General features: G+C 38.7%; 2 protein-coding genes across 7 annotated transcripts in view; both read right to left on the bottom strand.

The window, feature by feature from the left end:
* The window catches only part of GPHN (gephyrin), a 562,530-nt gene extending 561,162 nt beyond the window's left edge, over window positions 1-1,368 (bottom strand). For 3 of the 6 annotated variants that reach the window (XM_036267700.1, XM_036267732.1, XM_036267739.1), the window contains exon 1: window positions 266-407. In XM_036267700.1, coding sequence (XP_036123593.1) covers window positions 266-329 — 64 coding nt within the window. In that variant the 5' untranslated portion in view covers window positions 330-407. Of the gene's footprint in view, window positions 1-265 lie in introns of all 6 variants that reach the window. The other 3 variants (XM_036267708.1, XM_036267715.1, XM_036267724.1) reach the window with 2 other exon arrangements.
* Window positions 1,273-27,958, bottom strand: CCDC196 (coiled-coil domain containing 196). The gene is given in 12 exon segments (XM_036251157.1): window positions 1,273-1,388; window positions 9,917-10,112; window positions 10,293-10,336; window positions 16,445-16,469; window positions 16,471-16,590; window positions 17,246-17,305; window positions 17,832-17,915; window positions 18,116-18,193; window positions 25,073-25,123; window positions 26,327-26,423; window positions 27,652-27,804; window positions 27,909-27,958. Coding segments are annotated over 12 exon segments (1,074 nt in total).

Raw genomic sequence — 27,958 nt, 5'->3', positions numbered from 1 at the left:
CCCCGGGGGCCAGGGACTTCGTCTGCGAAAGTGCTGGGGCCTGACATCCCACGGGACCGGCTCTTACTCCCGGGGGCGGGGGGCGTTGCATGGGAACACCCCAACCTACAGCAGCTCTCAACGGTTGTAAAACGCCCCCCTTTCCCGTCCCCCTCCTCAGCCTTCCTTCCCCCCGAGGCCGCAGAGAAGGGTCACCACAGGCAAGAAGCCTGAGGCAAGTCAGGGACAGCGGCGGCGGCGGCCCCGGACCTCCTCCCCCGGTTACCTGTGAGGACTCCGACGCGGATTTGATGATCGTGGTTAGTGAGGATCATTCCCTCGGTCGCCATGTTTCCCAGCGCAGTCACCGCACTGACAGGAGCCGGGAGAAGCCGGAGCTCGGAACGCGCCGGCCGGGAGCGCGCTCGCCTTGGACAGCCGCGAGAGCGGGAGCGCGAGGTGAGCGGGGACGGAAGGGGAGGCGGCCGAGTGCCGGTCGGCCGGCGCCGGGGAGAGGCCGCGCCGGGAGCGCGCGAGTCCGCGGGAGGGGGCGGAGTCAGGGCGCGCGACCCCGAGTCCCAGTCGGAGGCGGCGGGCCGCGGGTGGCACACGCTGAGGCGAAAGCGCGGTGTCCGTCCGGGCCGGTTAGTCCCAGGCCGCTGCGGAGCACGAGAGCCAGGGCGGCTGGAGAGCAAGAGACTGAGGGAAAAGAAGAGCACAAGCTCGGGAGGTTGCGGGGGCGGACCCGGGGACAGGGCGGAGCTACACGGCGAGGCGTGAAACTCGTGGAGAGTGAGGGGAGGAGTGAGAGCTCGGCGCAGAGTACTGAGCGGGAAGGAGCCGGCCGTGCCGGAGGAGGACGGGGGAACGCTCGGGACGCGCGAGTAGCGCCCGATTGGCTGGGAGAACGCGGAGCGGGTGCGCGCGAGACCCGAACGCAGCCTCAGCGGAGCGCTAGACAGAAGCAATCCCCTGCCGAGCCCGGCGCCTCCGCGTTTGCGGGGCTCTGGCCGGCTTCTCTGCGCTGCGGAGCCGCTCTTCTGAGCGGGTGAGGAAAGGACCGAGCATCCGGGGCCACTCCTCGCAACCCCTAGGAGCTGCGGGTCGACCCCGTGACGGCTCCAGGGAACCTGGAGGTAGCTCAGGAAGCTGGGTGGGTGTCAGAACGGCGGCTACTATGCCAGTCTGCTGTGGGCCTTGAAGAAGGCGGTATCCTGTCCTGCTTCGTCGTCCCACTTGCTTCCTCATTTCTGCTTCTCCTGGGCTTTAGGATCCCATCTCCCAAGTCTGTGTTTACAGGGCGATCTTCACAAGCTTAGGAGTCTGCAGCAGAGCATCTTGACTGTAGACACCTGGCTTCTCTTCCTGCTGCTGTCCGTGGTTTTGTGGCTTCATGGCCACGGTCTCTGCTGTTGAATGAAAAGCACCAGTCTTAGAGAGAAGATGTGCCTCCCACCTGAACCGTGTCTCCGAAGTGGAAATGGAACCCAGGCCACGGCAATTGAGTTTCAATTCCGTATTAGTGGGATGTGAAAGGACCGTGAAAATAGCTTTTATTACTTTTTCTTTTTCCAGGTGTTTTTCATAAAATATGTTATTAACTCTGGCTATTTCATATCAGTTTCTTAGTACCCTGCTTTTAGCCCTTTCAACTTCTGAATTTAAAATATATATATAGTTTTCCTCTGGTTCTCAGCCATGGTAAAACCTGAGAAGCTTAAAAATGAAAAGCAGAGTGTCAAAAAATGTATAATCAATGTTTGTACACAATTAAAATCTCAATTTGATGGTTATGAGTTTTTTATTGTTCCAGTTGGAACATGGACTTATTTTCTAACTGAAGATTTACATTGTTATGTATTTCATTTTAAATAGTGGGAGTACAAAGAAGAAAGTGGATGGAGTTGAGGTGGGATAAAATAAATTAGTAAAATTTCTTCTGAGTATGTGTATTACTAGTATTTTTGACGATGGATTAAGAGTTGAAGCCAGATCATAAACTTAACTAGTTTCAAATGAGATATATACACCTAAATGGGAAAGTATGTCCAAGATAAGTTTCCTTTATCTCTAAAGATGAAGAGCAAATAGTTTGTTGCATTGTTACCTCTGTGACCTATATTTATTCTCCTATGGTTCTTTCAAATTTGAAATGATTAAATGTCTTGAACTTTTAGAGAGGTATATTCTAAACCTGCCTACCAATAGGTTGTGTAATCTTAAACAAGTTTGGGCCTTTTTCTTTATCGTTTAAATAAGGTGGTAGACCAAATAAGCACCCTTTAAGTGATAGACTGTGCACCCTTTCAACTTAGACATTCTACCATTATTCATGGAATGGAACTGACACTTTTATTTCACAAATATATAACAGAAAACAAGGGACTTGTTAAGTTCATTAAAATTTAATTAGGGTGAATGGAGATACATGGATTTGTAGTATATGGAGATTTGTTTGCTAACACTACTAAAATTGCTGGAAAAAGTCATTAACTAAACTGGACAGTTATAATAGATGCTTGTCTTCCAACAATTTTCCTCAAGGTATTCATCTTTGCAAATTTTGCAAGCTGTAACAAAATTTACACAGCATAAACCCAGTGACCTTACTGTGTAATGTGATCTTTTTTTCTTTGTTGGGATGTGTTTGTCTATTTTTATATTTAAACAATTTTTAATATATAAATATCAATAGATTTAACCTACATGAACAAAAGCTCTTTGGAGTCCTGCCTAATTTTTAAAGTGTAAAGGGGTCCTGAGACAAAATCTTGAGACCCATAGGTTTAGGTCATGTGCCCATCACCAAAACACTAAGACAAGGGGAGTGGCATTTTCTGATTGGTTTGGTTGGCCTTGATCATGTACTCACCCAGGGGATGGAGATCAGCTGTCCCCCTACCAAATGGATCAAGGGAGAATGGATCTGGGTACCATATGTAAGGCTAGTACCTTGATAGGTTAACAGTTTGCTCAACTCTTTTTACAGACTTATCTCTCTCCACCGTTACTACAGATTTTATTCCTTTCTGAGGGCTCTAATTTATACCTTTAATGCCACCCGCATCATCTCATGTTAGCATTCACAAGATAGAGAAACTTTCATGTGTGTCCTGACAATTTACAAATGTACAAGGTCACCACTTATGTATATGGCTGTTAATCTAATAAAAAGAAAACCAGAAACAAAGAAAAGTTTGATTTCTAAAGAAAGCAATGGTATTTCTCTTCCCTTAATTCAAAGAAAGGGTAGACTATAAGGAAGGAGGATAGAATTTGCTAGAACAGGAGGGAAAGGAGGGTGAGATTTGTTAAATGAAAAAGCAACATTAAGTGCCCAGAAGCTATTTGATTTCTTAAAAGGGTTCTGATTACAAGGCCTTCAGGTCTTAGTGTTCAGTATACACAAGTCAAGAAAAGTTAGTCCCAAAGTTAGCAACTGACATGGATTAAACCTATGTGAACTTTTAGAAAAATCAAAGTATCATGTTTTTCTTAAATTATTACTGATTATTGGTTTCCAAGTCAGCAGACTTAGCTTAAAGCCCAGCTACCCTAGAAAATATTTTTGTCTCTATAAAAGCAATATAAACAAAATTATTTTGTTAACCTAAACTTTTTTTCTTTCAGGTTGACTAATAATTGGAGGAAATCTGCTTATAAGAATATTTATACAGTTTTTTAGCTTAAAATGAACCTTAAGTAAAAGTTTGAAATGTTAGCATAAATGAATTTGTAAAGGAAGCAATTCTGAAAAATCTTATTTTATCATGTATAGATACATGTCATATTTGTCTGCTTGTGTACCACCTGTGGGGTTGATTGGTTGCAGAGCAGGTATCCCTTTCAAACACAGAACCTTGTTCTCCTTTTGTTTCCTAATATTTGATAACTAAATACAAAACATGGTGCAATGGGGACTTTGACTTGCTAGCAATCTGGGTTCCTCCCAAGGTGCCAGAGGGGCTGTTAGAAATTTGCCTTAGCATGTAACAGATTTCAGAAGCCTCTACCTATAAAAGGAGATAGCACTTAAGGTGGCCATAGTTCACTCAATACTAAAAGGCAAGGCATAATATTGCATACTGTCATTTGTCCTCTTTGATACCTGTAATTCTAGACTAAAGATGAAAGTATCGGGCTATTGCTGACCTTAATTTAGGAAAAAAGTGACAAACATTACTAATCACTTTCAGGTCATTCCCAAAAGGTAACTTTGGGGGACGAAATGTAAGCAGATATTTCCTAAATAGCCAGAAAGTCAAGGTAAAATAAATGAGATAGGCCACAAAAAATAAAACTACAGCCGAGGCCAGTTTGGTTCAGTGGTTAGAGCTTTGGCCCACCAAAGGGTAGCAGGTTAGATTCCCAGTCAAGGGCATGTACCTCGATTGCAGTTTCAATCCTCAGCCCCTGTCTTTTGGGAGGCAACCAATCCATGTATCTCTCACATCAGTGTTTCTCTCTCCCCCAGTCCCTTCCACTCTATCTGAAAATCAGTGGGAAAATATCCTCAAGTGTAGATTAACAAAAAAGAAACTACCCAACATTATGATTTGTAAATGTATTACAAATGTGACAGAGTTTTTCCTCAGTTGAACTTAAAATTGAAAAGTATCTTCCCAAGTCCAATTAAGGATATCAGGAGTTTTGTTCTCAGATAAACATAATTGGAGTATTATGAGTATAAATAAAACTGTAATAAAGCTGTTTTAATTCCACCAATACTTTTAGACTATTAATTCAATTTCCCTAATAATTTGATTCTGAGAAGAGGGATGCCCTAAACATAGACATAGTCTAACCACATTGGAGGGTATAGTCCTCTCTGTAATTTAAATTAATATTTAGTGTGTAAGTGACTCTCTTGGGAGTTTGAGTAGCTTGAATGAGTCTCTGATTTGTTGGGTAAGTAAACCAATTTGTACACAAACCTGAGATCCATATACTGGATTTGTCAAAACACAGACACCCATGAGCAGCCAGCCTACCTAACTGATAACTTTGTGCTGCCATATAGATGAAAGTCAGATTCCAAAGTAAAATCTTAAAAACAAAGTAGAATTAAAAGTTACAATATTCCAGTTTTGTGTTTTGAAGAAATTGAAAGATTTGGAGCATTTGAAGAAACGTAAGCCTGACTGACAATGAACATACAATTTCAATACTTTAAAGATGGTAAATGATTCATTTTGTCAAGAAGGTGTAAGTTTCTGCTAGCTAGTAAACAAGCCTATTTCTTGTCTTAGTTAACAAATAATAAATCATTGCAATATAGTTCAAAAAATAAGGAAAAAATTTCAAATACTCATCTAAACCCATTGAAGAGGTAAAACAACACCACATGATTGTAAAATATTCAAATGGTGTTCTTTTAATCCGATTTTAAATTGGGAATCTAAGGCCCTGAGATTAAATGATTTGTTCAAGGTAGGATACAGTCAGATTTTACATTCCTAATTTTTGTTCTCATTGATCTGTTTAATCCAATTGATGTAGAAAATCTCTCAAGACTGCTGACTTTCTTAAAACAGAATGTGGATTACATACTTAGCTAACTCAGTTAGTAGAACATGAAACTAATAATCTCAGGGCTGCTGAGCCTGTTATTTTTGTGGTCAAGAGAGGCAAAATATGATTTAAATTGGAATATGAACCCGTAGTAATAATACTTAGGCTTTGGTACTCACCTTAATTGTTAACAAACGCAATTAACTGTGGAACTTTGGATACCCTTTCAACGTGTCTAAACTCCAATTTCCTCTTCTGTGAAGAAACTTGATGCTTGTTTAAAGTCCCTTCTAAAGTCCAAGTTCTGTAATTTTGTGTAAACTTTCTAGTCCAAAAGTACATTTTGAAAAATACACCTTTAAATACACATTAAAAGATTTAAATTGACTTCAGAAAAAAGATTTTTAATTGGTTAGCTTACTTGCTCTTTACTAGAATTTATAAGGGATTGCTACAGATTATGAAGTGTTTTGTAACAAATCAACTCTCCCCATATTGACATGAGATAGAAATTTAGTGACACCTAAGCAGAATAAAGAAAAGATCTGAAGATCTCAGGGACTACAATATGATCCAGTAGTATCATATTGACACAAGACAGGTTGTCAACAGACCTGGGACTTTGCAATTAACTTTCTGTGACCTTGGGCAGTATCTGAGCCTCTATCAAATGTCAAGCACTGTGATAGGTGGTCAAAATGAAAGGATGAACAAATCATAGTCCTGGGCTTCAAAGAGTCTTCCATTTGGTGAGGGAGATAACTAGTAAACAAATAACCGCAACATAGTTCATTAAGTGCTATGATAGAGGTCAGAGAGCCTAGAACAGTGATTCTCAAACCTGGCTGAACTTAAGAATATGCCAGGGAGCTTTTAAAAAATACAGATGCTCTTGCCCTATCCCTCAGAGATCATGGTTTAAATTATCTGGAGAGAGGTCCAATGAATTGGTATTTTTTAAAATTTATTTTTGAAACAGATGTTTCTCCCCCCCCCCCCACTGATTCCCCTCTCCCCCTCCCTCCCCTTCTTGTCCTCAACTTTGTTGTCCATGTCCATTGTTCATGCATACATGCATATAAGTTCTATGATTTATCTCTCCCCCACCACCCCCTCTTCTGGGGATTGTCAGTCTGTACCCCACGTCCACGTCTCTGGGACTACCCCATTCCTCAATATAATGTTCATTATATTCCACAAATAAGTGAGATCATATGATACTTGTCTTTCTCTGTTTGGCTTGTTTCCCTTAGGATAATACTTTGCAGGTCCCTCCATGTCATCTCAAAGGATAAGAGATCTTTCTTTCTTACAGCTGCATAGTACTCCATTGTGTATATGTACCACTGCTTTTTTATCCATTCATCTACTGATGGACATTTGGGCAGTTTCCAGATCTTAGCTATTGTAAATAGTGCTGCTATGAACATGGGGGTACATACATTCTTTCTGACTGGTGTTTCAGGCTTGTTAGGGTATATTCCTAGAAGTGGAATCACTGGGTCAAATGGCAGTTCAATTTTTAATTTTTTGAGGTAACACCATATAGTTTTCCCTAGTGGCTGCACCAGTCTGCATTTTCACCAGCAGTGTACTAGAGTCCCCTTTTCTGCACACCCTCGCCAACACTTGTTGTTTGATGATTTGTTGATGGCGGCCATTCTGACAGGTGTGAGGTGATACTGTATTGTTGTTTTAATTTGCATCTCTCTGATGATTAGTGATGTTGACCATTTCTTCCTATGTCTCTTAGCCATTTGTATGTCCTGTTTGGAGAGGTGTCTATTTAGGTCCTCTTCCCATTTTTTAATTGGGTTTTTTGTCTTCCTTTTGTTGAGTTGTATGAACACTCTATATATATTGGAAATTAACCCCTTATCTGATATATCATTGGCAATGATGCTCTCCCATACAGTGGGTTGCCTTTCCATTTCGATTATTGTTATCTTTTGCTGTGCAAAAGCTTTTGAGTTTGATGTAGTCCCATGTGTTCATTTTCTCCCTTATTTCTGTTGCCTTAGGTGATGTATCAGTGAAAATTCTGCTGTGTATGATGTCTGAAATTTGTTGCCTACATTTTCTTCTAGGATTTTTATGGATTCATGAGTCACATTTAAGTCTTTTATCCATTTTGAGTTTATTCTTGTGTAGGGTGTAATTTGATGGTCTAGTTTCATTTTTTTGCATGTAGCTGTCCAATTTTTCCAACACCATTTATTAAAGAGGCTGTCCTTACTCCAATGTATGCTCTTGCCCCCTTTGTCAAATATTAATTGCGCATATTGCCTTGGGTCCATTTCTGGGTTCTCTGTTCTGTTCCACTGGTCTATATGCCTGTTCTTGTGCCAGTACCAGGCTGTTTAGATTACAGTGGCTTTGTAGTATAACCTGAAATCTGGTAATGTGATCCCTCCAACTTTGTTCTTCTTTTTCAAGAGTGCTGTGGCTATTTGGGGTCTTTTTTGGTTCCATATGAACTTTTGAAGTATTTGTTCTAGTTCTGTGAAGTATGTTGATGGGGATTGCATTGAATCTATAGATTACTTTGGGTAGTATAGACATTTTAATGATGTTAATTCTTCCAATCCATGAACAAGGTATGTGCTTCCACTTTTTTATATCTTCCTCTATTTCTTTTTTCAATGACCTGTAGTTTTTGGCAAATAGATCCTTTATTTCTTTGGTTAAGTTTATTCTTAGGTATCTTAATTTTTTTGCCACAGTGGTAAATGGGATTTTTTTTTTTAGTTTCTTTCTGTCAATTCATCATTGGTGTATAGTAATGCCGTCAATTTCTTGACGTTAATTTTGTATCCTGCTACTTTGCCAAATTCATTTATTCAGTCTAGTAGATTTTTGATGGAGTCTTTGGGGATTTCTACGTATAGTATCATATTATCTGCGAATAATGACAGTTTCACTTTCTCCTTTCCAATTTGGATCCCTTTTATTTTTTCTTCCTGTCTGATTGCTGTGGCTAAGATTTCTGGTACTATGTTAAATCAGAGTGGCGAAAGTGGGCATCCTTGTCTTGTTCCTGTTGTTAAGGGAAATGCTTTTAGTTTTTGCCCATTGTGTATGATGTTGGCTGTAGGTCATTCATATATGGTCTTTATTATGTCTAGATATGATCCCTATATTCCCAGATTGCTGAACGTTTTTATCAGAAATGGGTGCTGGATTTTTGTCAAATGCTTTTTCAGCATCTATTGATATGATTTTTATCTTTCATTTTGTTTATTGAATTGGTATTTTTAAAAGCTCCTAAGGAGAGCCCTGGCCAGTTTGGCTCAGCGGTTAGAGCATTGGCCTGCAGACCGGAGAGTCCCAGGTTCGGTTCCCACTAAGGGCATGTATCTCAGTTGCAATTTGTCTCTGGCCCTAATTGGGGTCATGGTGGTGGCAACCACTCTGTGCGTCTCTCTCACATCGATGTTTCTCTCTCTTTCTCTTCCTCCTCTCTCTCCCTCCCCCTCTATCTGAAGATAAATGCAAAAAAGTCCTCGGGTGAGGATAAAAAATAATAATAAATAAATAAAGGCTCCTAAGGAGATTCTAATACACAGCTTAGGTTGAGAACTACTGGGATAAAAGTTGGGCACCAAACTCAGCCCTTAGGACAAATAGGCAATGGTCAAGCAGACAAGGAAAAAATCTTTCAGACAGAGAAACAGCTTTGTGCGAAGGCATGGAGATAATGGTACTCATGATGCATCAGGCAGGGGCACTGCAAATTGTTCTCCAGAGCTCAATGTAGGATATATGAGGGGAGGGGATACAGTGAAAGATGAGCTGGGAACATAGGCAGGAGGCAGATCATTATTATACGGTCTGTGAAGGAGTTTGGACTGTACACTTATGTTAGTGAGAAACCCACAGGGAAGTGACATGATCTCATTTCTTTTTTAGAAAAGGTAGTTACATTGGTGTTGTGGTAGATGGATTAGAGTGCCTGGAAGCAGGGAAACCAATTAAGAGTGGTAATCCAGGCAGGAAAGAGGGCCTGAACTCAAACAGCGGTACTAGGAAGGTAGAAGGTATTCAAGGAATAGATAACTATGAGGCAGAATCAACTGGGCAGTTGGATGTGGCTGGTGAGAGAGTAAGAGAAGTCTATGGAGTACATAATTTTCCTTATTTTATACCTACTTTTATTCATTTGCCAGTGGTGGATCTACCAAGAATTAAACATTTCAGAGGTGGAGAGGAACATCTTTTTATGGACTTAACAATATACAGTGTGGTTTGAATCTAGTCATTTCAAAATCAAAAGCTATCAAAATAATCAAAGGCTATTTTACAATCCATAAATGACTAAATTCCTAACATGCTTAAGGCTGAGCACCTAACTAGCATTTCCAACCAGTTTGGTGGGGAATGAGAGGGGAACAGCACTAAAACAAAGGTTGGAGAGATTTTAATGGACACAGATGGCTATGCCTAGTCTTTAAATCTGTATGCCTAGTCTTTAAATCTGTCCAAGCAAATGGAGTGAAAGACTTTGAATTCTTCAGAGATTCATCTGGCAGTGACCTCAGAAAAAAGAGCCTCCATCCTATATCATCAAGCTGACTTCCTTTAGTTCCTTGTTGTTCTATGTAGGTCTTTAATACCAGGATTCTCTAAAACAGGTAGAAAAAAAAAAAAAAAAAAGACAGCTAAAACATCAAATGCCCTGGCACTCACTTTGCAAATAAATCCCCTAAAAATATTGAATTAGAATGTACATTAACAAACGCATTCCAAAAATCTACAGCTTCTCAAGACTTTAAAGTGATTTTGACAATGAAAGTAGTTCTCACCACATTAGGTTCTTTTTTGCCCATAGTTGTAGTGCCCACAGTACCTGAAGGGAAACATTAGGGCAATGAGAGCGTTCTTTGAGAAAAAGTAAATAAATAAATAAAACTAGTTTTATTTGGAGTTACAAGGCTATTAACATTCATCACAGTATTATATGATCGTATGACTGTAGGACTCACTCTGGTATTAGCATTAATGTGGATTTTCTAATTGTTTACTTTTTTGTCCTGGCCTAGTGGGTAAGTTGGTGGAGCATCATCCTATACAGTAACAGGATGAGGGTTCAATTCCTGGTCAGGGCTTATACCTAGGTTGAGGGTTCTGTCTGGGTCAGGGTGCCTACGGGAAGCAGCAGATCGATGTTTCTCTCTCACACTCATGTTTCTTTCTCTCTCTCTCTCTCTCTCTCTCCCCCTAAATCAATAAAAATATATCCTCAGGTGAGAATTAAAAAATTTTTTAAAGAAAATAACTTTATCAAGCAGTATTTTTAAAGTTGGGGTGACAAACTATTTTTGTTGTTGTTAAGAGCTCATGTCCCACAGGAAAAAAAATAATCATTGAATATTACATGCAAAAAAAATTTTTATTTGAGAGGCTATAAAATGTACTTCTAATACAACTTTTAAATGAAGAAATGTCATGGTAATTCATATACATATATTCATACCCTCAGATAACTCACAGTATATCCAACTGTGGATACTGAAAAACAAACCAAAGACAAAGGTGGAGGTAGGGAAGAGAAAGAGGAAGAGGAAAGAATGACTAGCACAGGCTGAGACAGAGAAGGAGAAGGCAGGCAATAAAAAGGGAAGGAAAGAGGGGACACAAGAATTGTAGGGCGCTAAATAGGCTCTGTAGTGAATCGGTCCTAGATTTGTGTTGCCAGACCAAAGTACAGGACACCCAATTGATTTTGGATTTCAATAAACACCAAATAATTTTTAATATAAGTGTGTCCCGTGTAATATTTGGGACATATTTATACTAAAAAGTTATATATCTGTAATTCAATTTTAATTGAGCATCCTCTTTCTATTTGCTAAATATGACAACCCTATCTTAGACATCCTGTGCTCTCCTGAGTGTATGATGCAAAAAAGTTTGGAACCTATTGTCATTCATTGAAATAATCATATTATTATTAAAGTCACAGTTTACTTTTTTAAAACTTTAAAATTTACATTATGGGAAGAAGACTTTTTATTCTTCCCCTGAAATTCGGTTGGGTTTTATATGAAGTGAAAAAGCAATCTAGTTTAGAAATTAGTTTCATAACCTACTAATACCATAAACCTTATGAAAATCCTGTGTTTGAGAGCAATGCTATTTATCAAGGATCCAGATTTGAGCCAGCTGTGGGTTTCCATCCCTGCTTTTCAGCATTGTAGCTTAACACTACTATTTTCCTTTTACTAGCACCTGTTAGAGTGTGTTTCAGCCATCAGGAAGAGTAATACTAAAGCGAAGTAAAGGTTAAAGCTGGGAAGAATGATCTGCTTTCAGAATAGAGGGAGTTACAGAATAAATAAGGTCTCAAGAGTATTCACTTCCCACCTCACTGGACTTTCATCTGAATTTATAAATGTAGAAAAATGTTCACATCCAAACTTCAGCTTTTCAAAAGAGCTCAAGGAAATGCTGAGTTCAGGAAGGGGTGGAGGAGAGAAAAGCAAGGCTGTCAAAATCAAATGTTTATCACCACTTCTATTATTACTAAAGACAAACCTCTTCTTTAAACACCAGCAGGCATGATGGGAAATTCAGCTGAATTTAAAGATTGCTTTGTACCTGTGTTCTCTAAGATAGGTGACTGCCAAAGGCCACGAACTGCTTTCTCAACTCTGCGGAAGCCAGGGAAGGGCTGCCATACACCCTGGGTCAAATTGTAATTTTACTCTGGTGGGGAAATAAATCCCTTCAAATGTGACCCATCTCTGGAAACATTGAAAGGAAATACTTTACCCTAGGTATAAAATGTTTTTCTCTTTTATAAGACTATGTGATACAGTGTGCTAAAGACTGACAAGGGTAATACTACAACCTGGGCCTCAAGGGAATTTGTAAATAGTGATTGCTTGAAGTGTAACAAAGTCAGTAATATTAACACAGTATTGTATTTTGCCATCCAAACAAGTCACACCACTATGACTCAGCCAACCAGCACACAGGACAGTTGATGTGGGAGGAGGGATTCTTTACCAAGAGCAGTGGGAGAAGCAGCTCTCTACTTGGAAATGCCTGGAACGAATGGAAGGGCCTGTACCCTGATTTGCTGGGAGCTGTGTCCAAAATTACATTCTACCCTTTCCTTCAGACAGATTTGTGAAATTCAATTCTTTTGACACCAGAGGAAAAGAAACATTATCCAGGAACACTATTAAGTACTTAACCTTCAAAAAATCACCACAGCTTGTGCAATTGCCTAACTGATTTTTTAATTCAGTGTCCCAGTTGCCTGATGTATCAATGGTAGAAACAGTGGTAGATAGGGATTGTGGAGGAAATGGGCAGTGACTGGTGTTTGGACTGGATGGAGTAGAATAATAGATAAGGATTGTGAAGCTGAATACTAAATTTAATATGGCTAATCAAGGCTGCCAGTAATACACCTCAGTGCCACAGAGCATGGCGGAAAACATCAATAGGATTTTTTTCTGTTTTTATTTCATATGTAAATGTAGCACATTTTGTCCTAAGGGTAATAGAAGGCCAATCACTTCTATAGCATTTCCTGAATTACCAAGATTTGTGGACTAGAAGCCTGGATGTGATCAGTGCCACCTACTGGGCTAAATGCAGAATTACAAATCTGTCAATTTGTTTTATTACTGAACAAATTAATATTAGGGAGTATGATTCTTCATTTGGAACATTATACATTAAACAAGTGATAAGTTGAATTCAAGTCATAGCCTGTAGAAATGAAAGAGTCATGAAAAATTACATACTTCAATACTGCCATTGGATAGCCTACTCTAGATGAGCTTTGGATATGGAGTCTGAAGCCTGACTTCTCTAAACTTGTTTCTTGTTCTATAATAACTACCCTACAGAGTCATTGTGAGGGTGAAACAACACCATATGTCTTCAACATGCTCTATAATATTTTATGGTTGTTTTAGATAAAGAAAAAACTGAACAAAATGACCTGCCCAAGTTATTTAACTGGTTAGCCTCTGAGTAGGGTCTTCAACTCAAGCATTTGACCATAAACCTAGTGCTTGTTACATTAAATTACTGTTTCCTAAGTTGACAATGAGATGATTTTAGGTGGTAACTGAGATAAATCTAAGAGGTGCTAGTCACATTAAATGCTATAAATCACAGTGAGAAAATTATTCCCTTTTCAATTCTCTCAAACTTGATGGCATCAAGGAGAAAGTTTCAATTTGTTGCTGGATTTCTTTAAATCTCTCTAATCTTTCTAATCTCATTTCCTAATAAAGATAAAACATGCCTCAGGCTTCAACATCTTGTTAGAATATTAACATTTTGTTTTCTGTATACTTATTATCAAGTTTACTTTCTATTATGAACAACTATACTGTATTTCATTTAAAACAGTAATACAAACATTATTTTCAAGTAATGCATTTAAGCAATTAAAGTCAATCTAGAAAATATTGAATAAACAATAGTCCAAGGGACACAGAAGTTGGGAAATACTGAGCACCACCAAACCTCCCTATTATATCACTGTTGGTAATAATCTTAACATAATTACTTTTCAAATCCCTCTATAAAGAAAACTAATGTTTCCTTTGTTTACTTTTAAAAAAACCAAACACTAGGTTATAAATAGGTCAACACAAGCAGACTTTAAAACTTAGGTTTCAGCCCTGGCCGGTTTGGCTCAGCAGTTAGAGCATCAGACTGTGGTCCAGAGAGAGTCTCAGGTTTGGTTCCCGGTAAGGGTGTGTACCTCTGTTGCAGTTTGTCCCTGGTCCTGGTTGGTCATGCGGGTGGCGGCCACTTAATGTGTCCCTTTCATGTCGATGTTTCTCTCTCTCTTTCTTCCTCTCTCTCCCTCCCACTCTATCTGAACAAAAAGTGTAAAAGTGTCCTCAGGTGAGGATAAAAAAAAAACCAAAAAAAACAAAAAACCTTAGGTTTCAGATCCATTTGAGCTCAAACAAGCCTAAAGATTTTGTATGTATTTGTATTAGAAAATAAAACTAGCCTATATTCCACGCTCAATGAATACACGATCAATAAAACACAGGAGCAATGGGTCACTCGTGCCTGTGGCTACAGTCATTTGCAATAACAAAACTGTTTGGTGCCCAGACACTTAATTCTCCAGTAGCACAAGAGGAGAGAAAACAAAGAGGGTGTTGATCTGTGGGCTGTCCTAGTTCAAAGCTCAAAGACTCCAAGTTTGAGGTGATCAAATTGAATGAAATCTTTCATTTATTACTAATGTTGGCTTGATTTGAATCTAGAACTAAAAGAATTTTGTCCCTTACTCTATGGATTCCTCAAAAATGATCTAAATGAAATAAAACAAGGATCTGTCCTCCTCATAATCCTCCATTTTTCTATAATTTTCATTAGTATCTTAATGACTTTACACTACTTCTGGTTGTATTCCAGGTTCTTTTTGGAGAAGAAAGCCTCAAGCTTTCTTGGTCCAATTCTTATCAAAACAACAGTTAAAAGAAAAATATGAATGGAACACTGACTGAAAGATTGGTAGTTCATCCAGTCTTCTAGATTTTCTAAATTTTACTTATGGATCAAGTCAGACTAACAGTGCTTTGTACCTAGACCAAATCATATTGAGCTGATTCATTATTTTTTTAACTTCAAATTAATAATTCATTATCAGATTGTTCCAAGGAACAGATAAGAAACAGCCTAGCAAATTTAGATTCTGAATTCATTTTAGAAATACTGTTGAGGACAGTAGCTACCATAATACACATAAAGTGTCCTGTATCCATAATAAGGACCTGGAAAGAAATTTCTCTCTGGTATCAGTACCAATAGCTATAGTTCTCCTCATCAATTGGTGATTGTTATTTTGTGGACACCATAAATCCATGTTTCTTTTCCTGGGACATTCAGAACCAAGTTTGAAGCCTGACTCTACCAACTATATAGTACTTCCATTATGCATTTTCATGTATTTACCTGCCTTCAAATTACTTTCCCTTTGTGTTGATTTATTCATCTGTTTGTTTTATCCCATGTGCTATGTGTAATTTTGTAAACTGTTTGAGTCCTGATAATGTTACATATTGTCATCCCTTAGCCATGATCTCTCATTCTATGTCTCTCTTTTTTTTTTTTTTTTTTCATTCCTCACCTGAGGATATTTTTCTACTTATTATCAGAGTGAGAAGAAGGGAGAAAAAGAGATACAGAGAGAAACATTAATGTGGTAGAGCCACATCAACTGGTTGCCTCCCGCACGACCCCACCAGGGCCAGGGATGAACCACAACCAAGGTACGTACTGTTGACCAGAATCGAACCCGAGACTCATTGATCCGCAGGTCGATGCTCTAACCACTGAGCAAAACTAGCCAGGGCTCTATCTCTCTTTTTTAAAATACTGAGTTCAAATTCATAGATCCCTGAAAATTTAAGAACTCTTTTCTCCTGCCCCTCAGAAGCCATTCCTTTATTCTCTTTATTATGGTAAACTATATGATTTGCTCTAATGATGACTTAAATTATTTGGGGGCGGAAATGCTGAAACTCCCAGAGGAATATCTGGATTGGTGAAACTCACGACCATTGTCAGATGTCTATTGCCTTGGCCTTCTGTTCTGAAGTAGCAGAATCTATTCCAACAAGATCCATGAGATCAAACTACTTTAATTTCTAGAAGAGGGGAGGGGTGGGGAGGAAACTAATATTTTATCAAGTACCAACTATGTATCAAATACATGCTAAGTATATAACATATTAGTTTTTACAAAAAAGGAAACTTTCATTTCCTCCAGAGGAATCCTTACGTTGGTATGCGAGCTTCTGAGTAATTATTATAATGATAGTGATAATATTTATTATAACACTACTAACATTTAACTTAATATGTGTCAGACATTGTGTTAATCACTTTACATGTAATGGGATCTCTAATGTGAAAGAAAAAAAAAACAAACCCTCAAACTGTGTACCCATGAAACTTTACCTACCCTCTTGGGACCCAGGTAGATTTTTTAAATGCTTGCTTTGGCTCAAAATTCTGCTGTAAGTATAGTGATAACTTCAGGTCATTGGCCTGCTGGTAGTTCTTCAAAGCTTCAATTCTGAACTCAATCACGTTTCCATTAAAGTCATTCTACAAGAGAACATTTTTCAGAACTATTCATATACTGTTGGCTTCTCTAAAACCACTTACATGAATCCTTTTTACTCAGAAGTATAAAAATGATCCTATCATGCTTAGTTTTTAAAAGTTGGGGAGAAAGTATCTGTGATTTTTTTCCCCATTTCAAATAGAACATAATCAAGACCAAACAAAAAAAAAAGTGCTACTTATTTCAAGTTACTCAAGGTAAAGCTGGAGACAGTTCTCTCCAGCCATCTCCCATGAAACATTTCTTTTATCAGGACAATTGGTAATTGAGATGAAGGCATTGGGTTTAATATTATGAAACTAGCCCTGGCCGGTTTGGCTCAGCGGTTAGAGCATCGGCCTGCGGTCCGGAGAGACCCGGGTTCGGTTCCCGCTAAGGGCACGTACTTCGGTTGCAGTTTGTCCCCGGGCCTGGTTGGTCGTGCGGGTGGCAGCCACTCGATGTGTCCCTTTCACGTCGATGTTTCTCTCTCTCTCTCTTCCTCTCTCTCCCTCCCACTCTATCTGTACAAAAAATGGAAAAATGTCCTCAGGTGAGGATAAAAAATATATATATATTATGAAACTAAAAGTCTGTATATTGTATGAATGAAATTGTACCCCAAGTCTCCGAGCCTAGCCTGGAAGACATTAATACCTGAAGGTTGTTGGCTTGTTCCTGATACCTGACCCATTCTATTTTCCTCTGTTGCTTTTCCTGGTGGAAGAAAGAGCCTCTGGGTGACAAAGTAAATTGAGATCAGAAATCAGTTTTCTCAGTATGCTTCAAAGACTTTATAGCAAAACAATGGTGTCAGAGTCACTAATAAATTGGTTTCAACTGCACAGTCCTTTTAATTGGCTTTACCTGTACAATTCACTCTCCAAAAGTTAAAATCTAAATGAATAGGATCATTTTCTATGAGTTAATTGGCTGAGAGAAGATTAGATACACACATAATACTTCTAAATAAATGTTCAAAAACAAATTAACAAGTATTTTGATGTCACATAGCTATTGTGAAATTATCATTGTTAGCTTCTCCACTGTGCCCTAGCTAACATGATTTCCCAGAAACTTGCAGTGTCACTCTGACTCAAACATAATATCATAAGGGAATCAGATGTTCTATAAATTTTAGCATCAGTTCAAGAGTACAGTAGTTTAGGCATATTATTGCTACATTAATGATATCTAATCTGTCAGCTCTAAAAGCCAGTGCCATTCAGAAAATTTGTACTACCTTCCTTATCTCCTTCACTTTCTCTGCAAAGGATGTCTCCAATTCATTCTTAGTCTTCCTAGGTGAAGAGGGGCTTTCAGGAGCCTGGGATAGAAGAAGAGAGTTAAAAGAATAAAAGGTCCCAGGAAAGAAGTTCAATGCCTTAGCAAACAGTAGATCCAATATATCCTAAGACCAGATCCTACCCATCTGCCTACCCAAAATAGCCCTGATTGTCAACCGCCTGTTTCCAGTTGCGTGGCATCAACAACCTTTAAATTCTAAGTACCGTGAAGTCTACTTGCCTTTCCATCCTGCAAGTTTGCTTTGTTTTTTATCTGTGGTGCTTTTTGTTGATCACTGAGTTCTTCTGTGTTGAATGTCTGTAGAGAGACATTTTGGCAAAGCTTTAAATTAGTGGGAATGAGTAAGGAAAGTAGAAAGCCAATATGGGTTAAGGCTTTTGGTTCCTGCCAATCCTCAACCTCTCAGGGCCCAACATGAAAAGTGAACCACCAACGGGGTTCAGGATGGAACAAATCTTTACATTTGGTCCATTGAGTGTGCCTTATAATAACTATTAACTGAACCCTTATTCTATATCACTACTATAAGCTACTTATTTACTTACACTACTTTACTACATTACAAACATGCTCATTTAATCCTCACAGGACTATTTTTATTTCTATTTTACAGATGAGAAAGCTGAGACTTGGAGAGGTTAAGTCATTTGTTTGGGGTCACACAGCTAGAAAAATATAGAGCTGCAATTTGAACCAGATTTATCAGACTCTGAAGCCTGTGTTCTTGACCACTAAGCAGGCTGCTCTTGTCTCTTCTTTCTGTCTAAAAATATGGAAAGAGAAAGTTGATCACAAGCTAAGTCATATGGACATCCTTTATAAAAAGTCTTTTGGGAACTCTGGAGAAGCTGGATTTTGATAGAAGACATTTCCTTTCACAAGAACTCAAGAACTCAGGAACTAAGACTTCTGATCATTCATAGAACTGATTTGTAGCTGACACTTAGAACAAGGAGCAGATCTCAGTAAAGATGTAAGGCTTGATGTATCCTGATTATTTGTGGAAAGATGAGATGAAAAAAGCAGGAGCATGACACACCTGGTTTTTGTTTTTTAATTTTAAAATTTCTTTATTTATTCTAAAACTATTAATAAATAAAATTTTATTTATTTATTTTTATTAATTAATTTTTGTTACAGATGTTTCTCCTTTTTCCACCACTGGTTCCCCCCTCCTCCTCCCTCCCTGCTCTTTTCCCAGTTTGTTGTCCATGTCCACTGTTCATGCAAACATGCATATAAGTTCTGTGGTTTATCTCTCCCCCACCACTGCCTCTACTGGAAATTGTCAGTCTGTACCCCACTCCCACGTCTCAGGGACTACCCCATTCCTCAGACTGTTATGTTCATTATATTCCACAAATAAGTGAGATCATATGATACTTGTCTTTCTCTGTTTGGCTTGTTTCACTTAGAATGATACTTTCCAGGTCCCTCCATGTAGTCTCAAAGGATAAGAGATCGTTCTTTCTTACAGCTGCATAGTACTCCATTATGTATATGTACCACAGCTATTTTATCCATTCGTCTACTGATGGACACTTGGGCTGTTTCCAGATCTTAGCTATTGTAAATAGTGCTGCTATAAACATGGGGGTCCATATATTCTTTCTGACTGGTGTTTCAGGCTTGTTAGGGTATATTCCTAGAAGTGGGACCACTGGGTCAAATGGAAGTTCAATTTTTAATTTTTTGAGGTAACACCATATAGTTTTCCCTAGTGGCTGCACCAGTCTGCATTCCCACCAGCAGTGTACTAGAGTCCCCTTTCCTGCACACCCTCGCCAACACTTGTTGTTTGATGATTTGTTGATGGTGGCCATTCTGACAGGTATGAGGTGATACCTCATTGTTGTTTTAATGTGCATCTCTCTGATGATTAGTTATGAGGATTTCTTCATATGTTTCTTAGCCATTTGTATGTCCTGTTTGGAGAGGTGTCTATTTAGTACCTCTTCCCATTTTTAAGTTGGGTTCTTTGTCTTCCTTTTGTGGAGTTGTATGAGCACTCTATATGTATTGGAAATTAACCCCTTATCTGATATATCATTGGCAATGATGCACTCCCATACAGTGGGTAGCCTTTCCGGTTTGATGATTGTATCTTTCGCTGTGCAGAAGCTTTTGAGTTTGATGTAGTCCCATGTGTTCATTTTCACCTTTGTTTCTGTTGCCTTAGGTGATGTGTCAGTAAAAATTCTGCTGCGTATGATGTCCAAAATTTTGTTGCCTACAGTTTCTTCTAGGATTTTTATGGATTCATGAGTCACATTTAAGTCTTTTATCCATTTTGAGTTTATTCTTGTGTAGGGTGTAATTTGATGGTCTAGTTTCATTTTTCTGCAAGTAGCTGTCCAATTTTCCCTGAACCATTTATTAAAGAGGCTGTCCTTACTCCACTGTATGCTCTTGCCCCCTTTGTCAAATATTAATTGAGCATATTGCCTTGGGTCCATTTCTGGGTTCTCTGTTCTGTTCCACTGTTCTATATGCCTGTTCTTGTGCCAGTACCAGGCTGTTTAGATTACAGTGGCTTTGTAGTATAACCTGAAATCTGGTAATGTGATCCCTCCAACTTTGTTCTTCCTTTTCAAGATTGCTGTGGCTATTCAAGGCCTTTTTTGGTTCCATATAAACTTTTGAAGTAATTGTTCTAATTCTGTGAAGTATGCCTTTGGTATTTTGATGGGGATTGCGTTGAATCTATAGATTGCTTTGGGTAATATGGACATTTTAAGGATGTTAATTCTCCCAATCCATGAACAGGGTATGTGCTTCCACTTTTTTATATCTTCCTTTATTTCTTTTTTCAATGACCTGTAGTTTTCTGCGAATAGGTTCTTTATTTCTTTGGTTAAGTATATTCCTAGGTATCTTAATTTTTTTGCCGCAGTGGTAAATGGGACTGTTTTCTTAGTTTCTCTTTCTGTGAGTTCATCATTGGTGTATAAGAATCCCATCGATTTCTTGACGTTAATTTTGTATCCTGCTACTTTGCCAAATTCATTTATTCAGTCTAGTAAACTTTTGATGGAATCTTTGGGGTTTTCTATGTATAGTATCATGTCATCTGCAAATAATGACAATTTCACTTCCTCCTTTCCAATTTGGATCCCTTTTATTTTTTCTTCCTGTCTGATTGCTGTGGCTAAGACTTCCAGTACTATGTTAAATAAGAGTGGCGAAAGTGGGCATCCTTGTCTTGTTCCTGTTCTTAAGGGAAATGCTTTTAGTTTTTGCCCATTGAGTATGATGTTGGCTGTAGGTCTTTCATATATGGCCTTAATTATGTCTAGATATGATCCCTCTATTCCCACACTGCTGAGCGTTTTTATCAGAAATGGATGCTGGATTTTGTCGAAGGCTTTTTTGGCATCTATTGATATGATCATGTGGTTTTTATTCTTTATTTTATTTATGTGGTGTATCACATCTATTGATTTGCGAATATTGTACCAGCCTTGCATCCCTGGGATGAATCCCACTTGGTCATGGTGGATAATTTTTTTGGTGTATTGCTGGATCCGATTAGCTAGTATTTGTTCAGGATTTTGGCATCTATGTTCATCAGGGATATTGGCCTGTAGTTTTCTTTCTTTGTAATGTCTTTTTCTGGTTTTGGAATTAGAATTATGCTGGCTTCATAAAACGAGTTTGGAAGTCTTCCTTCTTCTTGAATTTTTTGAAATAGTTTGAGGAGAATGGGTGTTAGTTCTTCTTTGAATGTTCGGTAAAACTCCCCTGTGAAGCCATCCGGGCCTTGGCTTTTGTTTGCTGGGAGAGTCTTGATTACATCTTCAATTTCTTCTGTTGTTATTGGTCTGTTCAAGTTTTCTATCTCTTCCTGATCCAGTTTTGGGAGACTATGTGTTTCTAGAAATTTGTCCATTTCGCTTAGATTGTCGAATTTGTTGCCATATAAATGTTCATAGTAGTTGTTAATGATCTTTTGTATTTCTGTGGTGTCAGTTGTTTCCTCTCCTCTTTCATTTCTGATTTTGTGTATTTGGGTTCTCTCTCTTTGTTTCTTGGTGAGTCTAGCTAAGGGTCCATCAATCTTGTTTATCTTTTTGAAAAAACAGCTCTTTGTTTTATTGATCCTTTGAATTGTTTTTTTGGTCTCTATGTCATTTATTTCTGCTCTGATCTTTACTATTTCCTTCCTTCTACTTGCTCTGGGGTTTTATTTTTGTTTGCTCTCTAGTTCTTTAAGTTGTGAGGTTAGATAATCTATTAGAGAATTTTCTTGTTTTTTGAGGTAGGCCTGTAGTGCTATGAACTTCCCTCTCAGAACTGCTTTTGCTGCATCCCATAGATTTTGTATTGTTGTGTCTTCATTTTCATTGGTTTCCAGGAAGTTTTTGATTTCTTCCTTGATCTCCTTGGTGACCCATTCATTGTTTAACAACAAGCTATTTAGCTTCCATGTGTTCAAATGTCTTTGTATGTTCTTCTTGCAATTGATTTCTAGTTTCATGCCATTGTGATCTGAGAAGATGCTTGATATGATTTCAGTCTTCCTGAACTTGTAGAGACTTAGTTTGTGCCCTAACATGTGGTCTGTTTTTGAGAATGTCCCATGTGCACTTGAGAAGAATGTGAATTCTGTAGTTTTGGGGTTTAATTCTCTGTAGATACCTATTAAATCCACTTGGTCTAGTGCTCATTTAGAGTCTCTGTTTCCTTGCTAAATTTTTGTCTAGAGGATCTATCCAGTGATGTCAGCGGCGTGTTGAAGTCCCCTGCTATGATTGTATTGCTATCGATTTCTCCTTTGAAGTCCTCCAGAAGATTTTTAATATATTTTGGTGCTCCTATATTGGGTACATATATGTTTATCAAGGTTATATCTTCCTGTTGGATAGATACTTTCAATATTATGTAGTGGCCTTCTTTGTCTCTAGCTATGGCCTTCATTTTGAAATCTATTTTTATCAGATATGAGTATTGCTACCCCAGCTTTTTTTTCCTTTCTGTTTGCTTGGAAGATTTTTTTCCATCCTTCACTTTCAATCTATGTGAGTCTTTTGTTGTGAGGTGAGTCTCTTGTAAACAATATATAGATGAGTCATGCTTTCTTATCCAATCAACTACTCTGTGTCTTTTTATGGGAGCATTCAAGACACACCTGTTTTTAATCACAAGACACAATCTACTCTTCTCGTCTCATGGTCTGTGAAGAAACATTCAGATACCTAGGACTTAGTCCACAAAGGAATATCCCTGCCTGGTTTCCCAGCAAAAGGCCCTACTATTGTTATCTTAAACAGTGCAATGACTGTCGCAAAATTATAGTGGAATTAGAAATAGGTATTCATGCATTCATTCATTGATTCATTCATTCAATTCACATTTATTGTCTACTATGTTACAAGCATTGTGCTATGTGCTAGGGATTCAGAGATGAACAAAGCAATCAAGATACTAGAGGAGCTCTTATTCCGGATTAGCACAGGGAGACAAGAAACCAGTAAAATAATAATAATAATAATAATAATAATAATAATGATAATAGCTTATATTATAAAAAGTGTTATGGAAGACATGAACAAGGTTGTATATTAGAAAGTAGGGGGTGGGGGTTGCCCTATTTTATTTTATTTTTGAAAATTTATTTATTTATTTTTGTTACAGATGTTTCTCCTTTTTCCACCACTGGTTCCCCCCTCCCCCTCCCTCCCTGCCTTATCCTAGCTTTGTTGTCCATGTCCATTGTTCATGCACACATGCATATAAGTTCTGTGGTTTATCTCTCCCCCACCACACCCTCTTCTGGAAATTGTCAGTCTGTACCCCACTCCCACGTCTCAGGGACTACCCCATTCCTCAGACTGTTATGTTCATTATATTCCACAAATAAGTGAGATCATATGATACTTGTCTTTCTCTGTTTGGCTTGTTTCCCTTAGCATAATATTTTCCAGGTCTCTCCATGTCGTCTCAAAGGATAAGAGATCTTTCTTTCTTACTGATGCATAGTACTCCATTGTGTATATGTATCACTGCTTTTTTATCCATTATTCTACCGATGGACATTTGGGCTTTTTCCAGATCTTAGCTATTGTAAATAGTGCTGCTACAAACACGGGGGTACATACATTCTTTCTGATTGGTGTTTCAGGCTTCTTAGTGTATATTCCTAGAAGTGGGATCACTGGGTCAAATGGCAGTTCAATATTTAATTTTTTGAGGTAACACCATATTGTTTTCCATAGTGGCTGCACCAGTCTGCATTCCCACCAGCAGTGTACTAGAGTCCCCTTTTCTGCACACCCTCGCCAACACTTGTTGTTTGATGATTTGTTGATGGCGGCCATTCTGACAGGTGTGAGGTGATACCTCATTGTTGTTTAAATTTACATCTCTCTGATGATTAGTGATGTTGACCATATGTCTCTTGGCCATTTGTATGTCCTGTTTGGAGAGGTGTCTATTTAGTTCCTCTGCCCATTTTTTATGGGTTCTTTGTCTTCCTTTTTTTGAGTTGTATGAGCGGTCGCCCTATTTTAGATAGTGTAAACAAGGAGAGCCTCCCTGAGGAGGTGACATTTAAACAGAGACCTAAAGGAAGAGAATGACCCAACCATAGGAAAATACTATTATGGGCCAGAGATAAAGCAAGAACAAAAGGCTTGTGTTAGGAAAAGTCATAGCATGTTTGAGGAATCACAAGGAGGGAGGAAAGGACTTCTATGAGGAGACTAGAGAGTTAGACCAGAGCCAGATTATGGGGCAATAAGAAATATCTATTAAGGGTTTTCATAAGAAGAGCAATATGATTTGATTATTTTAAAGCTTGGCCTGCCCAGTGTGGCTTAGTAGTTGAGCATTGACCCATGCACCAAGAGGTCACCAGTTTAATTCCTGGTCGGAGCAAACGCCCAGGTTGTGGGCCAGATCCGCAGTGGGTGGCATGCGGGAGGCAGCAAGTCGATGTTCTCTCTCATCGATGTTTCTATGTCTTTCTTACTCTCCCTTCCTCTCACTCTGAGGTCAATAAAGAAAAAATTATTTTAAAATACCACTTTGGTGGTTGTGCAAAGAATGAATTAGAATGAGGCATGAGTGGAAGCAAGGACATGCAAAAAACCATGAAGATCAGGACCAGAGGAAAGGGAAGTTTTTTTGCATTATGGTCTGTAAGACAATACTGTCAAGAGATCCCTAATGGCACACCTTGTTCCATAGCATCTCCATTTCCTTCCGAAGCATCTTGTTTTTCCTTTCCTGTTGGGGTGGGGTGGGGGTGGGGGGACCAAACAAACAGAAACACGTGTTTGTTCTGTCATTAAAGTGAAATTGGAAGAAATTATTAAGTAATAGGGGAAAAGGGGTGCAGTGACATAGTCAACCACAGACAAAACAATAAATGAGCCTAACCCAAAATCTAGGAACATGAGAGATGAGTTTGATGATGATGATGATGTTAAAAAAAAAAACAACAATTTTGAATAACTTTAATCATGGTATTTGTGGTATGCTATCAATAGAAATGAGTTCCTCACACTGATAATACTTAAGGTTTTCTAATCATATGGCAATTTACCTGGGACTTAGAGCACTAATTTCTAGTTTTTAAGATCCTTTATATTGTTGATTTAAATGCCCAGCCAGTGTGGCTCAGTGGTTGAGTGTTTACCCGGGCACCAAAAGGTTGCCGATTCGATTCCCAGTCAGGGCATGTGCCCAGGTTGTGGGCCCAATCCCCAGTGGGGGGCATGTAGGAGGCAGGCAATCAGTGTTCTCTCTCATTGATGTTTCTATCATTCTCTCTCCCTCTCCCTTCCTCTCTCTCTCTAAAATCAATAAAGAAAAAAATATTTTATAAGACTCAGAGCAGCCCTGGATGGTTTGGCTCAGCAGTTAGAGCATTGGCCTGTGGACCAGAGAGTCCCGGGTTCGGTTCCCGCTAAGGTGACCTTGGTTCCCACTAAGGTAACCTTGGTTGCGGTTCGTCCCCGGACCTTGGTTGGGGTTGTGCAGGTGGCAACCAGTCAATATGTCTCTCTCACATTGATGTTTCTCTCTCTCTCTCTTCCTCCCTCTCTATCTGAAGGTAAATGTAAAAATGTCATCTGGTGATGATTAATAAAAGACTCAAGAGCAAACTTTCTTTTATTTTGGCAGGTATTTTCTATTCCTTCTGAAATGTGAACGATTTATATGCTTGTATTCCTTAACCACTAGAGAAAAAATTTTTTTAAAAATCAAAGAAATAGAATTTTTGCTAGCCACTAGTCCTTGTTTTTCCCAACATGTTATCTGACTTTCTTTGGATAATCCTGGACTTTCTAGATTAAAGAAGTATTACATGTTTTAGCATCAGCTACTAGAGATGAGCACTCTGTCTTTCCTTCCACATCTGACAACAGCACTGGAATTGTTCTCTGTTCAGGAGGCCATTCCCTGGAGAGCCCATCAACCTCTTACCAGATTCTGTTTCATCTCCTCTGCTTCCTTAATGAGCTCCATGGCTGAGGATTCTTCACTCCCCTTTCCTGCCATGATCTGTCTCATAATCTGCAGACTAGAAGGAGAAGAGAGACATAATAAAACATAATACTTCTTAAAGAATAATATTAATATTTTTCAACCTGTCAGAAAGTACTCTACTATGGAAGTGAGATGGGGGCTAAAATCATGGGAACTACCGAAGTCCTTCTGGACATAGCAGGTCTTAATAGGATGACTCCATTCCTAATTGACATTTGTCTTAGCTGTGTGCTCTGTAATGCTCAAAACTTAGGTCTTCAACAGCCCGTGAGGCTCCTCTCCACCCTATCAGAAAAATGTTTTAGTGTATAATTTTTGTGGTAGAAAGGGCCATTTATGCTCCTGTGAAGGAAGTCAAAGAACCTGTTGTCTTCAGGATAAATCCCAGAATCATTCCCTACCCTGTCTCTGTCCATCTCCCCTGCCTTGCTTCTCCATACAAAGACATTTTAGTTAGTTAGGGAAACCACTTATATCCTTATGGTAGCCCCCAGAGAGTCAAGCCATCAAGAAGATTCTAACAAAATCGGAATCAATAGCAAGTCTTTGACTGTGAGAGAAGATATCCTTTAATGGCATTAATAATGTTTATATTCATTGTACTTTTCCCTTTCCAATTATAAGAAGAGAAGCAAGAATTTGTATTCTCTTGCTCCAAGAGAAGTCTGAGTTTCTGGGTTTGCTTCACCACAATTTTGTGCCTGGCATTTGTTCTCCAAAATTCCAAGCTCCCTGAGATGCTTATGGTAATGGTAGAGAATGAAGGCAGACCCATTAAGGTGAGATTTCCCGAGACTAGAAAGGAAACAGGGAGTTGGTGTGTACCAAGAACAGTGAGTACCTTAGTGAAGCATTAAGACCTCACTGCCTAGTATGCTTAAAAAGGTTGCCATTCTGTTGCTTGGCATGGGAAGAACAGAGTCATCTATCCTAAAGTGATTCCACAAACATGAATAAGGAGCTATTAGTGTGTCTACAATAAACTGAAGATATTAAAGGCTCTTATCTGTTTCTTGGGTAGATACCCTAGGGAAGAAGAGTAATAACTATAACCCCAAGATATGAGGGCTGAGTCATATTTAATTTTACTAAAAGAAAATAAAGGATTCCTTACCATTCTGATTTTGTGGTTATAAATTCTTTACCTACCATAGCTGAATGTCTAACCTTTTTTTTTTAATGTAAATAATCATTGCTAATCTTGTGAATTAAAGTTCTCCAAGCTTTCTCCCTTTAGAAAATCCTGAGTAGGGAGTCATTACCTTCGTTGTTTTTCCTCCAAGTTGGACATTAACTTCTGGAATAAGAGGTTGTTCTTATCTTCAATAGGTTTTAGCATCTCTAGTAGTTCCAGTTTTCTTAGTTTTAAATCCTCATTCAATTCCTTCAAGTAGTTGTAATCTATTTTAGAATTTCTGTGGGAAGAAATACCATAATATCTGCCTTTAGTCTGTGTTAATAGAGACCCTCTTTTCCCTCCTGAATAGTTACCATTTAGCATCTTCTGTCAAAGACTCACCTTGTTTTTGAGGGCAAGTGAGAATCTGGAGAGTTTGAACTACTTGTCAT

The sequence above is a fragment of the Molossus molossus genome, unplaced genomic scaffold, assembly GCF_014108415.1.
Source record: "Molossus molossus isolate mMolMol1 unplaced genomic scaffold, mMolMol1.p scaffold_m16_p_1, whole genome shotgun sequence".
Classification (NCBI taxonomy): Eukaryota; Metazoa; Chordata; class Mammalia; order Chiroptera; family Molossidae; genus Molossus; species Molossus molossus.
This window is presented reverse-complemented; position numbering and strand designations above follow the sequence as displayed.